Source organism: Xylaria bambusicola (assembly GCF_022495145.1).
Source record: "Xylaria bambusicola strain CBS 139988 unplaced genomic scaffold F5B22scaffold_18, whole genome shotgun sequence".
In the NCBI taxonomy this organism is placed as follows: domain Eukaryota; kingdom Fungi; phylum Ascomycota; class Sordariomycetes; order Xylariales; family Xylariaceae; genus Xylaria; species Xylaria bambusicola.
In genome coordinates this window covers 482,325-494,828 of record NW_025953571.1, presented here as the reverse complement: position 1 = coordinate 494,828, position 12,504 = coordinate 482,325, and the positions used below count along the sequence as shown (strand labels likewise).

General features: G+C 45.9%; 1 protein-coding gene across 1 annotated transcript; it reads left to right on the top strand.

Annotated features, from left to right (window-relative positions):
- Positions 1-8,458: 8,458 nt before the first annotated feature.
- F5B22DRAFT_636098 (uncharacterized protein) lies at positions 8,459-10,317 on the top strand (the record flags this gene model as incomplete). The annotated part of the gene is made up of 4 exons (XM_047977244.1): positions 8,459-8,658; positions 8,793-9,860; positions 9,931-10,111; positions 10,177-10,317. 4 exons carry the CDS (start codon positions 8,459-8,461, stop codon positions 10,315-10,317), a joined length of 1,590 nt encoding a protein of 529 aa, XP_047831292.1.
- Between the last annotated feature and the right edge of the window lie 2,187 nt (positions 10,318-12,504).

Here is a 12,504-nt window from a genome sequence, read left to right as displayed (position 1 = left end):
CCTAAAATCAGGGTCCTGCCTTCTTGGGTCGAAAAAAGTGAAGATCACAAGAAAGTGGGCTTTAGAGGGGAAAACTTAGAGTTAAGAGGAGGGGGGGAGCTGCTGGGCCGTAGCGTGTTGGCTTGTTTTCCAACCACACCTTAGGCGTAGTAGTGAGGCCTCAGAGAGGCAGTTTTATTGAAATCTCCACGTTGCTAGTATTGTGCGCTAATGAAGGAGTCGCCGAGTCTTCTTATTGACAACCGCGGCTGGGTACATGTAGGTATCATATGGGCTATTATTTCCAGTCGCGCCAGTCAATGAAGCTAATTCACTGCGCTACTATATGTAGTATTGAGAGATCAAGCTATGCTAATATAGTGTTGCCGTAAGTGCCGATTGATTCGGTAGGTGTAATAATTTCACAGCTCGACTGGCATTACTGTTCAAGTCAAAGCATGGCGGTTCCCAGTTGAACCATCTACTCGTCGTGTGGTGTACAGGTTATACTAGTATACCAGCTCGACTACTATGTGGTTTGCGTTAGAGATTAAAGTTGACTGGCAGTTAAATAGGCATATATAGATATGGATCAGAAGAGCGTGCCACATGATGCATCTGATGGGATTCGACATATGGTTTAGATCGAACCAAGATTCTCGAGCCATGACAATAAGACCCAGTAATCGAAGTCCCAATCATGTCTTGCATCAAGACGGTATTTCAGCCCATCTTATTTACTCCAGCACTAACCTTGTGGTAGATCCTAAACTTGGCCCTAGGTACCTAGGTAGTGTGCATAACGACGCGATGTTAGTAGTATGTAGACCGTACCCACGATAAATCGAAACCTACGACGCTTGAATGTATAATCCATATATATGCCAACTATACTTGGGCATGTCAGCTGCATTGTGTCATGTGTTTTATGCTCCAGGCACCACAAAGTTGCTGACGGAGCGGGATGTCACTGTAAACCCTGCGGCAAATATGAGCAATTTTCAATATCTTTTGCTCGTAACGCGATCGTCGCTTGCGGTGTTCCTCGCGTATCAACCATCAACAGTCGAAATTGAAAGGTGATTAAAGGTACAGTGTATCATTTATGAAGTATGGTATAGATATTCAGAACAATTTGGGTAGTGCCTAATAAAAGCTAGCAGATAGAATGATCCTTTAGAGTACCTACGTAATAACAAATGCGCGCGTTTCAAAGTTGCCAAGCTTTCAGGGTCCAAGCTGTTGCTGCAGGTGTAATCCTCATTTGCGTCTGCCTTGGCAAAGCGGGCTTTCTGCGGCATTAGTTCAGAGCCTTATAACTTGAGCCACAAGAAGCGGTGAGTCTGGAGCCTGGTTTCCATTGTATGCAAATGTGATGGTGCATCCTTCAATAGGACAATTCATCTAACTTGTATGAAAGCAATGATACGTAACGAATCCCGTTGCTTAATGAGCTAAAACGGATAAAAGTAGGGGCATACTAGGATAAGCCCATGCCGCAGAAACAAAAGGTTCCATTATACTAACATTAAAGATATCCACTAATAATGGGAGGCTAAACAATCAGGTGCCCTTTACCGGCGGCTAAGTAGCAATAGCGTAGTACACATTAAAAGTATAATATAAATAGTTAGCATAGCCTTTAATTCGTTAATCCTAGCTAAGGACTTACTATAAGCTTGATTATTATAATAATTATTATATATAAGTTATTAAAGCAAGCGCCGTTAGCTCGTTTAAAGGGGTTCGAATTATCCCTATAATAACTAAAATAATTAATATATTAATTTTACGCCTTTATAATATAGCTTTCGTTAGTTTAAAGCATTTCATAAGTAATTAATATTATATTAAATGTCCTATAAGTTAATTATAAGGTTAGGATAATTAATTACTATTACTTTTATTAAAGCCTATATAATTAATTAATTTTTGCTAATTTATAAATAATAGGTAAAACCTTAATAATTATTTAAAAGCATTAAGATTAAGTAATATAGAAGTTATTATTAAGCTTAAGGTAAATAAATTTATATTAAGGAAGTAAATAATATTTTTTTATTATAGGATTCCCTTAACCTTCTTTACCTTTAATTATAAAAGAAGTTTTAAATATAAAGGAAGGTTATATTAGCTTTTTATACGTTTAATATATATATATAAGGGTAAAATATAATAAAGTAAGCTTAAAAATCTTATTATTAATTTTTATAATTAATATATTAAAGAATATTTATATAACTTTAAAATAATTAATAAATTTAATAATTATTAAAGTATTAATATTAATAGCTAGCTTAATTTATAATGTAAATATTTAATATATATAATTATAAAGTATATATATACCTTTTTTAATTATATAGTATTACTATTAGTATTAATATTTAAGTTAATTCGAAATGTATTTTTTATTATTATAATTATACTTAAACTTTAAGCCTTTAAACTATTTTAATAATATTATATATTTTAAGGTTGGGCTAGCTAAATATAATAATTTCGAAGGGTGTTCCGCTCCTTTTAATCTTAACTATTCGCCTTACTTTTAATAACTCTTACCTTAATGCAATATATAGCTAAAGGCATTTAAATACCTATATATATTATTTTATCCAAAAACCTCGGTATATAAGATATAACTATATAGGAAGAACTTACCTAATTAAAAAATCTTTAATATTAGTAATAAAAGCAGACTAGTTGTACCGGGGGCTGGTACTAGTGCTACTTATATATGGCTTACCATATATGTCTAGTTTGATTATACTGTATATGTAGTGGCGAAAGATAGTGCTCAAGCAAGCAGGCATTGAGTGCAGTGAGGCTAACCGGAGTCTCGCAGCAGTAGTGCGACGATCATATTCGGTGTTTTTACTTTCTTTACGATAGCTGATGACGGTGAAACACGTTCTAGCCAGCTACTACCGGCTAGGTAGGGCAACTAGCATACCTTCCTCGGACTACATAGGCACCTACTGAGGCCAACTTTAAGCGTTGTTAGTAAAGGTGCTATGCTACTAAGTAGTAAAGAGTCCAGATTAACGGCACCAAGGCACTTACTCAGTTAGCTTTATCAACCTCCGGCAATTTCAACCACAACTTTAAACAGCATGCGTAAAAGGGTGCCAATCGAAGTATTTATGGGTATCTCTAGTGTACTGTAGTAGTATAAGTAAGCTAGGTACACTACAATAGTAGCCTGGGGTTCCCGTGTTGCTGGGTCAAGATCGAAGATGCACGGACTAGAAGTTGATCGTGAGCTTCGCGCGTGCATCCTACAAGGGGCGGGATACGTCACGCACCTAGTACAACAGCTGGAAAGACGACCTCGGACGACGAACTATCTATGTGTCTACCTATGTGTTCGCCACCGAGCTCGTTTTTTGATCAACCTCGTAGTCTGCTCGTACTATGTAGGTGAAGGACGCGTAAGGATAATTGGGCCATTTCTTGGGCTCTGAGTCATGTCTTGGAGTTGCATCATGAATACGAATACCTACTGTACATTCAGTACAGCCAAGGTGTTCAGTGCTGCTTGCCAGAGTTCCGGTGAAGGGAGAGAGAAAGAGAGAGATCGAGAGAGAGGCAGCGAGAGTACTTAGACACTTACCAAATAATCCCTCTCCTCCATCTTGTGCATGTGAGTCCCTGCCCAATGTGAAGTTGGATTTGCATGCATCGAGACTTCCCCAGATCTCCCTAATATCTCACCCGACAGGAAGCAGTCAATCCTGGAATGTACTTACCTACCTACTGTACATATCCTAAGGTACCTACATTTAAGATGATGTAAACGACTGTAATAGCGGTACTCAGGTACTTTCTCATGTACTTAAATCGATTCTGCCCTTACATGTGCAAGTACCTACAGTACGTCTCTTTGTACATTGCAGGTAGCGAGGGTAGTAAGTATGCCCACTGTCCAAAGGAATGATATCTCATTTGCGGTTCAATCTAAAGATCGCCGTAAGCGGTAAGAAGATGCAGAAGAGAGGACTATCATTGGTCTTCCGATCCGCTTGGGTCGCGGAATGGAGTCATTTATAGTGTGCAGTAGCGTCTCTAACCGTTGGAAGTGTAACCTTGATCCATACCTGCCTAAACCTCACCTTTTGCTGCTGCAGTACATAGGGCAGATAGGGTTGGTGATGTTTACGCCAAACGGAGCCTACTCAGGAATCAATAACAGAGCCCAAATACCTTTCTACAAGCACGTCCATCTGAGCCCGTCGCTTTACATCCTTCTGTTTGCATGTTTCTCGAGGCTGAAGAGTACATTTGGGTACTCGACAAGCGACTTGCTGAGGATAGCTAGGCGTAGAATATGCGCCTAGACAAGCAAACTTGTTTGCTCTGCTCGGTCTGTCAGACAGTGTATACATAGTACCTTAGGTATGGATTGCATATACCCGAGAATGGGCAGATGGCGTCTGCCTGGTGTTATTTGCGCCGGTACGGGTAGAGGACCTGTACCAATAAAACCAGGGGGAGATAGGCAGGTAGGTAGAACTTGTAGGGAGTTGGGGTGTTAAGGTGTTACCAGTTATCCATCCTTACAAGCCATATTCTACCTATCTGATTTTGACTGAGATACCTACATAGATTGGGCAGAGGCTGGGCAGACTGGGGGAGCGTTGATTCTGGCTGTCCGGGATGTGACCCGCCACGAGGAGTGCTCGCACAGTATATACGTATACTCGCGGGTGGAAGACATGTACACGTTAGGTTTCACTGAATTTCTTATGTCATTCATCTGCGAACGGCTGGTCAGAACGCAGGCCATTTACGACTTTACGACTCGCGACGCGCATCATTATCCTGTACAATACTAGCACACGAGGCACACAAGCGAGACAAGTTCGTGCAATTTCTCGAGCGACCACACGCTTATCTCCCCAAAGCGTAAAGTATAATGTAGATTACCGGGTTGTACACGGCGATCCAAAACAGAGTTCCCGCAATTATGTCATGACCTGCTGCCAACTCGCATACACCTACTCTGCACCTACATACATATTGTATGTATGTAACTGTATCCAGATTCTGCCAGATTATAAGGTCCTTCGGTGGTTGCGAGGTCACGCAAGAACCTCAAAAGGGGATAGGAGTATGTGCGTACGTCCTGCAAGGGCGGTGGACGGATGAATAGTGTGTAGATAATGACGCCCGTCAAAAGATAACTAAACAGATTGGATGTGGTAGCTGACTGCGCTCTGCCCAGGCAGACTAAGGAATCGACGGTGGAAGGAGAGATGGTTGGGAATTGTTATCTTGCCTATATGTGTAGCTTTCTTTTTCCTATCAATAGGGCGAAGTTAGCTGGAGTCCATATGTGTCAATGCCTTTGCAGCATCAATACGTGAATTGATTATTCAAGTCCAGATAATCGGGGCATTTACACTCTCATCCTAGGTATTCTCATCCCATTGTATTCACTCACCGCGAACCTTAGAAGGCTACATATGTACCTAGGAGGCGAACCACATTACCGGTATTCGCGCTGTGATCACACGCCGTCACTCGAGCAATCACCAACCCGTCCATCATTTCCGAACGCTACCTACCTACCTACTTTAAGCACGCACTGCGACCTTCCATCTGACAGACAGCCCGTCCCGTCATTCTTGTGTGGTAACGAATGCTACGGTAGCCTGAGTCAGAGCCAACAAACGAGCCCGATAGGACCAGTGCAGTCGCTGTAACCTCCCCCGGTGACTCAAAGTACAGTTCCTCGCATTTGAACAAATGCATGGCGAGAGGGAAAACCGACCCATGAATTGAATCACGGTTCGCACACTTGTCTCTCAGCTTCGAGTATCTTCCCCGGCTTCTTCAGTATTGCTGCGCACCCCGATTTTTGAGGCGAAAGCAATTCGCCACCGGTCCTTGTCTCGGTCCACATCGCCACGGCGCCGCAACGTTCAACGGGATAGACGGTTATCCTCGCACGCCGGACTGGCATCTGAATGCGACAACGGCAACGACATAGAAACGTGACCATCGCCGCTCACCGTCAGTATCACAGCTTCTATTTTCACCGCCCAGGTCTACTACGCGAGTCATTCCTTCGCTTGGCACCAACCGGCGCCACACTTTCTAGTTAGACACCTATATTTGGTATCGTGGGCGAATATTCCAAGTCCGGGCCGGCCGGCTTCTGAAGTTCTACTCTACGACGGACCCTAGCAGCAACTTGACTGCTCGAGTTCGCCAAAGACCGAAAAGAGCAGATCCACTGCCCCATTGGCCATTTCTGCATCCACTTACCAACCATTACATACTTCGTACACGACTCAACACATACATTTACACCTCTGCCTAATCCCCGGTGAGCGTAGACTCCGGTAGTTGCTGAGCTCGTTCAGGACAAACCCCCGGAACGATACGTAACTGGCTCACTGGTGTATCTGGCTGATCCGCGCCAGGCGACATCTTTCTGTTCGTCCTGATTGCACGCCAGCAAGCCGCGCTATCCACATTGGAAGTCAGGTCTACTACTTATTCAGCTTGGTATCCACTACGATCCTCGACGGCCAGAGAACAAGAGACACACACTACACCACCTGCACTACAGTGTCGAGAGTGTCTGAGCCGAGCAGGTAGCAACCCTGTTTATAACCTGGCAAACCAAGTCTCCTGGTTCCTACCTAAGGTACTCGGGTACATACATACATCCGCAGGTAGGTAGGCGACCTTGGGCCCATTTGTAGTCCGCCACCAACGCCGACACAGCGGAAGGTTTGGACCTTAAAGTGAGCTGTGACACAGCTGGGCTGCATGGTTTGGACAGACGAGGTACCTTGTCGTGAGATCGAGATACATGCTAGGGCAGGTACAAGGATACCTGAATCCCACAACGCCGTCGCCGTCTTGCCATCACCATCACCACCTCATTGTCTTGTTCACCTACAGTACCTATACCACTTAATGGTAGGCAAGGAACGTTCGCGATCGTAATACGGCGAGGTAGTGCTATCACCGGGATCCCGTCGACCTATAGTACCAAGCACCAGTATCTCTTGCCGCCAACGCTTTCCCCGAATCTGTGCTCTATCAGCAGCTCCTGATATCTACTAACATTCCCCAAGCTCACACCTAATATCTACGTGCTCTATCAAGTTTTCTTCAAGTCTGGGGATTCGCCAATTCGCTTGCTGATTCCCCTTCCTGTCAGCTGATCAGTGCTGTCCCGATCGCGCGTTCCAACTGTCTTCGGAATATCCTACATCCCTGACTCTGTTTCCTGGTTTGTTCTTTATCCAAGGGTAATCCTCTCGAGGCGGTCCAATAGCAACGGGCCTGACGAGCCGATAATAGGATATATCCCACTGTTCGCACTACTGTGTACGCACACAATCACACACGCACCGCACCGCACACACATACACGCGAAGCGCGTGCGCAGGGCTGTCGCACGCACCTTATCTGCACGCCCATTCCGCATCCCCTCCTGGCTCCTGTCCTGACGGCCTACTCCTCGTTCTGGTGTTGTCTCCCGAGAGGAGGCGTCAGAAGCGTTGTGAGCGTCGGTCTCTCTCTGCTTGCTCCAAGAGCTCACCAAGAATTACCCACGAATCGACAGCGTGCATCGCGCGATCCACCCGTCCCACCAATCCACCTGTCCATCTGCACTATCCACGACCCTGCCACGACCAGGTAGTGACACTGCGCTACCACCGCTGCAATCCACACTTCCGTCCACACCACGCTGCGCTATTCATACACGCTACGCTCGGGACACACACCTGTATATACGGTGTACTTGGGTACTTTTGTAGTGTTTGGTGCGGTACAGCGCAACAGCCCTCGAAGCATCTGAGTCTCTAATACTCCTTGCCTACTTACCTACACATAGGTACCTCCAACCATGAGCCAGGGCTTCTTTGGAGGCAGGTGGTTTGCTGCTGGGCCTGCTGGCCCTGCTGGAAGTGCTGGCATTAGCACCGACAGCAGCCCAAGCACCAGCACCAGCACACAGCCAGCCCGCTGGACCGACTACAACAAGTGCCACTCGTCACCTTCCAGCAGCCGGCGCGGGACCGACGAAACGAAGTCCAAGTCCAAGTCGCAGGCCCAGTCACAGTCGACGATCCAAAATAATCATCCTAACCACCACCACCACGCTACCCATAATAATATTTCCCATCCCTCCTCCTCATCCACCAACACCACCTCCTCTTCTTCTTCCGCTGTCGCCGCCGTTGTCGCTGCTGCTTCAACCGCCGCTCCCACTCCTGCGTCTTCGCACTCTCTCACATCCCCTTCCCCCTCGCCACAGCCGAGCACTCCTGTCGATCACTTTGGTCTGACGGATCGCATTAACTCCCCTTGCCTGTCATCTAAGCCCATCCGCATCCCCGGCCCACCTAACGACTGCAACTCACATTCCGCATCCTTCGACCCTGCCAACGACCTTGAATTCGAGTTCTTGGCTCCCTGTGACGACTACGGCTTTTCCAACGGTGCTGACGTTGATATGACTACCGGCCCAACACTGGACTCGGCCATTGGCCGCAGTCGCCAGGACTCATTCGTGAGTGCCGGCCCCAAGCCGATTTCTATGATCAACCCGAACCGCGAAAATGCGAATCGGGGACGGCGTGAAAGCCTGGCCGGTAGTTTGATGAACGGGATGAGTTGGGGTGGCCTTTCCGTCGGAAGTTTCATTAGAGATGAGTAAGTTAAACATCGTCCGATCTGGCCTTTACGTTTCGAATCGAAACGTGCAAGACATGTATCAGTCTTAGACATCTGCCCTACAAGCAAGCCTATGTCTAGGTCATTGTAACTAACAATGTGTCTCACAACAGCCTTGCGATGACCGGCACCTCACCATTTGCTGGCGTAGCCCAGTCCCCTTCGTTTCACTCAAATTCGTACATCCCCAAAATGGAAGCCGAGTATCTGCGCGACTTTGTATGCTGCGATCTCAAGTTGGACACAATGCACGACCTGCTCCGTCACTATGAAACAGTTCATACTGGAGCAAATGGGCAAGGCAATCGAAACGGTAGTGGTGTTCGCATGCCTCATAGGCTCTCCGTCAGCAGCAGGCCTTCTATCTCCATGGGCTCTGGCCGTCCTGATTCTCAGGGCTTCCAGAACCAAGGTCAAATGAGCTTTGGTCAACCTAACCGGATAGCGGGCACCAACGGTGCTTCCGGCATGGGCTTTGGAAGCATACACGGGGGTCGACAATCGATGGGCATGGACTCTGGCAAGCAATCCCAGCTGAGTAGTATGCAATCTAATGATGACATGGACGCTGTAGGTGATATGGAGATGGATGACGCCGTTGGGATGATGGAAATGGACGATAGCAGTCACAGAACCATCCAGCAAACCCGCCAGATGTTTGGGCAGCAAAGACCTCAGCTGCAGCTAAACAGCTCGGGGCTACCGCAAGCCTTGCGAACGTCACAGCCACCAACGCCAGGCGCCTCAGGGTTCGGTTACCAGAACAACCCAACAGTGTCGTCTGTGAACACACCTACCCTCACGACCAACCACTCCAGCTTAGGTGGCACGCCAGATGGTGTCATGGACAGTTCCGCGCTTGACTTCATGGATCTCAACAGCGCGGTCGGAAATTTGAACAGTCCGGCGTTGTCGGAATATTTCATTCAAGATCCGGCGAAGAGGTTATATAGCCCGAACGGTACTTCGGCTAACCAGCAGCGGGCGCTTCAGCAACAAATGGCGCAATTTGGTCTGGATCAGAGTCAATTTCCCAACATCACTGACCCTACTCATCTAGCTGCGTTGCAGAGGGCCATTGCGAATCCAGAGACTTTCACCATGCCACCAGAAGAGGACAAACCGTTCAAGTGCCCCGTGATTGGATGTGAAAAAGCTTATAAGAACCAGAATGGGTTGAAGTAAGTTCTTGTCCGCAGTGTCACCCGTGTGTTTGATTTTGGTGTAGGAATGTGTACTAACCGATTATAGGTACCACAAACAGCACGGTCACCAGAATCAACAGCTTCACGAGAATGGTGATGGTACCTTTTCAATCGTTAATCCCGAGACTTCCGCGCCGTACCCTGGCGAGACAGGAATGGAGAAGGAGAAGCCACATAAGTGCGAGTATTGTCACAAACGTTATAAGAACTTAAATGGGCTGAAATACGTAAGACTTCTTTGTGCACTATGGATACCCGCATGACACACACATTAAGCTAACCTTCTGCATAGCACAAACAACACTCATCAGCTTGCGAAATCCAGGCCCAAGCGGCAAGCATCCGAGCGAATCTGTCCAATAATCAGATGAGTTTCAATATGGGCAACATCACGCACGGGTTGCCTGGTATAGGTGAGGAGATGCAAATGTAGAAAATCGCATCTTCTTCTCCACTCCAGCGATAAATCCACCTTTTCAATATGGCCTTGGGCAGTGTGCAGCATTGCGCATTGTTCAACGCCAACTGAGCCAGCAACTGAAAGGCCCTTTCATCTGTTATTGCTACTGAATCAGCATCTGTTCGTTTGTAAGCCGGGTTTAGGCTATCCTCCAACCTCGATGCCGGTTATTTCGACTGTACACCATAGACTTTCGCCACACATAGACCGGATACCCCTTTCAACCTCTTTTTCTTTCATGCTTTAAATTCTGGGTTTCGGGAAAAGTTCGCATTTCTCACTTCGGGCGTTCCACTTTTCTTTTTAGCATAATGGTCTACTTACGAATCAGCTCTCTGCTTGCGCCCTTCGATTAGAGGGCGATCAGATCTACACTCGCCATTTTGCGAGAGTTGAGCTACGATTTACGAAGATAAAAATTGGGATGGTAGTTGCAATCGCCCGTCAACATCCATCTGTACCAAATCATACCTTCAGGAAAAGGAATTGAATGGGATAGATAAAAAAAAGTGTGGAATGCTGGATAATGAAGCAGAAAACGTCGGGTGGCGGGAGAATGGATATAGCGATGCTACTGTTTCGATTACACTACTACGACACATCTCCGAATATTTCACACGATAGATCTCGGGACAATCTCCCTAGTGAGTGTCCCAAAGCCCCACGGCTCGTTGATGGCGAAAAGAAGCGTTAGGCTCTTTTCATCCATGTTGCGTCCACGCTGGACTTGGCTTCTGTCATCTCAGTTCTACAGCCAAAGAAATTCAAAAGGTGCTTAGAACTAGAGATGCCTAAAGTTTGATACGTTTATATAATCGGGGGCCATACCCCATTAAGCACTATTCTTGAGTCGGAAATCGAAATCAGCGCTGATATTACATGACTCTGGATGAAAAGGGAGGAGTATCGTCGGATCGGACCTGATACTACTATTGTTGGAATCTGTCTCGCAGCATTGGTTTCGGTGGCTGGCTCTCACTGCTTGTGTGGGATAGATACCTTCCGTAGCATAGACTCGGTAGCGTTCTGATAGCTCAACCCTTGAATGTTTACAGTTTTGTAGCACTTTTATATGCCTTGAAAAGTTATAATATGTCGATTGTAGCTTTTGATTCCGCCTGTTCTTCGTGAGATTTGATTGAACCTTTTACCCCGACTTTATATACCTTATATGATGTACGAATGCGGGTGAGGATGTTGTCTGAGCGAATTCGACTAGTAGGACGTGAACCATGAGGAGGATGATACTGACTGGTGCGTTTGCAAACAGGAGGTCGTTATCTATCTAAATAAGGATGTAGGTGGCTCACGTAAGGAATGCATGTGGTGGGAAAAACTCCAGCCTCGTGTCATAACCAATAGACGTGGATGAGTACCTAGGTATGTACAAGTATTTAATATTCTATTTATCTTTTATGCGTAGGTAGGCTAGGAGATGGATGTTACTGAGTGAGTGTCCGGGGTCTTTACCCCGTCGGATTCTTGCTTATCTACTCGTTTGTTTAGAATACTTCCACATTTCTTTTCATATATTAGGTAAGTAGGTAGGTAGGTAGAGCGCATGTGAACTCGAGTCGCTAGGAATAATGATCTCCAATTGTAGCATATAGATAGGTATGAATAAACAAGGAAAGCCCTATGCGCCGATCCGAATCGAGTTGAATCAACCCATTGGCCTTAATATGTATACAATATATACATATAGTCTTGCAAAGAAAGAAAAGTTAAAAGGGGAAGGAGGTGATGCCTACACTAATGGACTCTTATTGCTTTCGATTGCCCTTCATACTAGGTAGAGACTAAGGCAAGGAGGGACGGCCGACAGATTGATATGAATGCAGATGATACAAGCGAAAAAAAAAAAAAAAAAAAAAAAGGCCAGCCGCCATCATCACCGTCGTCATCCGCGCGACAGTCCATATTTCGAACAACCCATCTATGAGCATGCAAAATCATTTGCTTTAGCCAATGAGACAGTTCCACAGCATCCACACAGACATCGCCAGAATTTATAAAAAGCATAATGTATCATTTCGACATGTAGTTACATGAACCGTGTATGTACGTACCACTCTCACTCAACGCCATCCTACAGTACAAATTGACTAAGGGTGTTTGTTTGTTATCCTCCCCCCCCCCCCCCACCCCCAGCATGACATT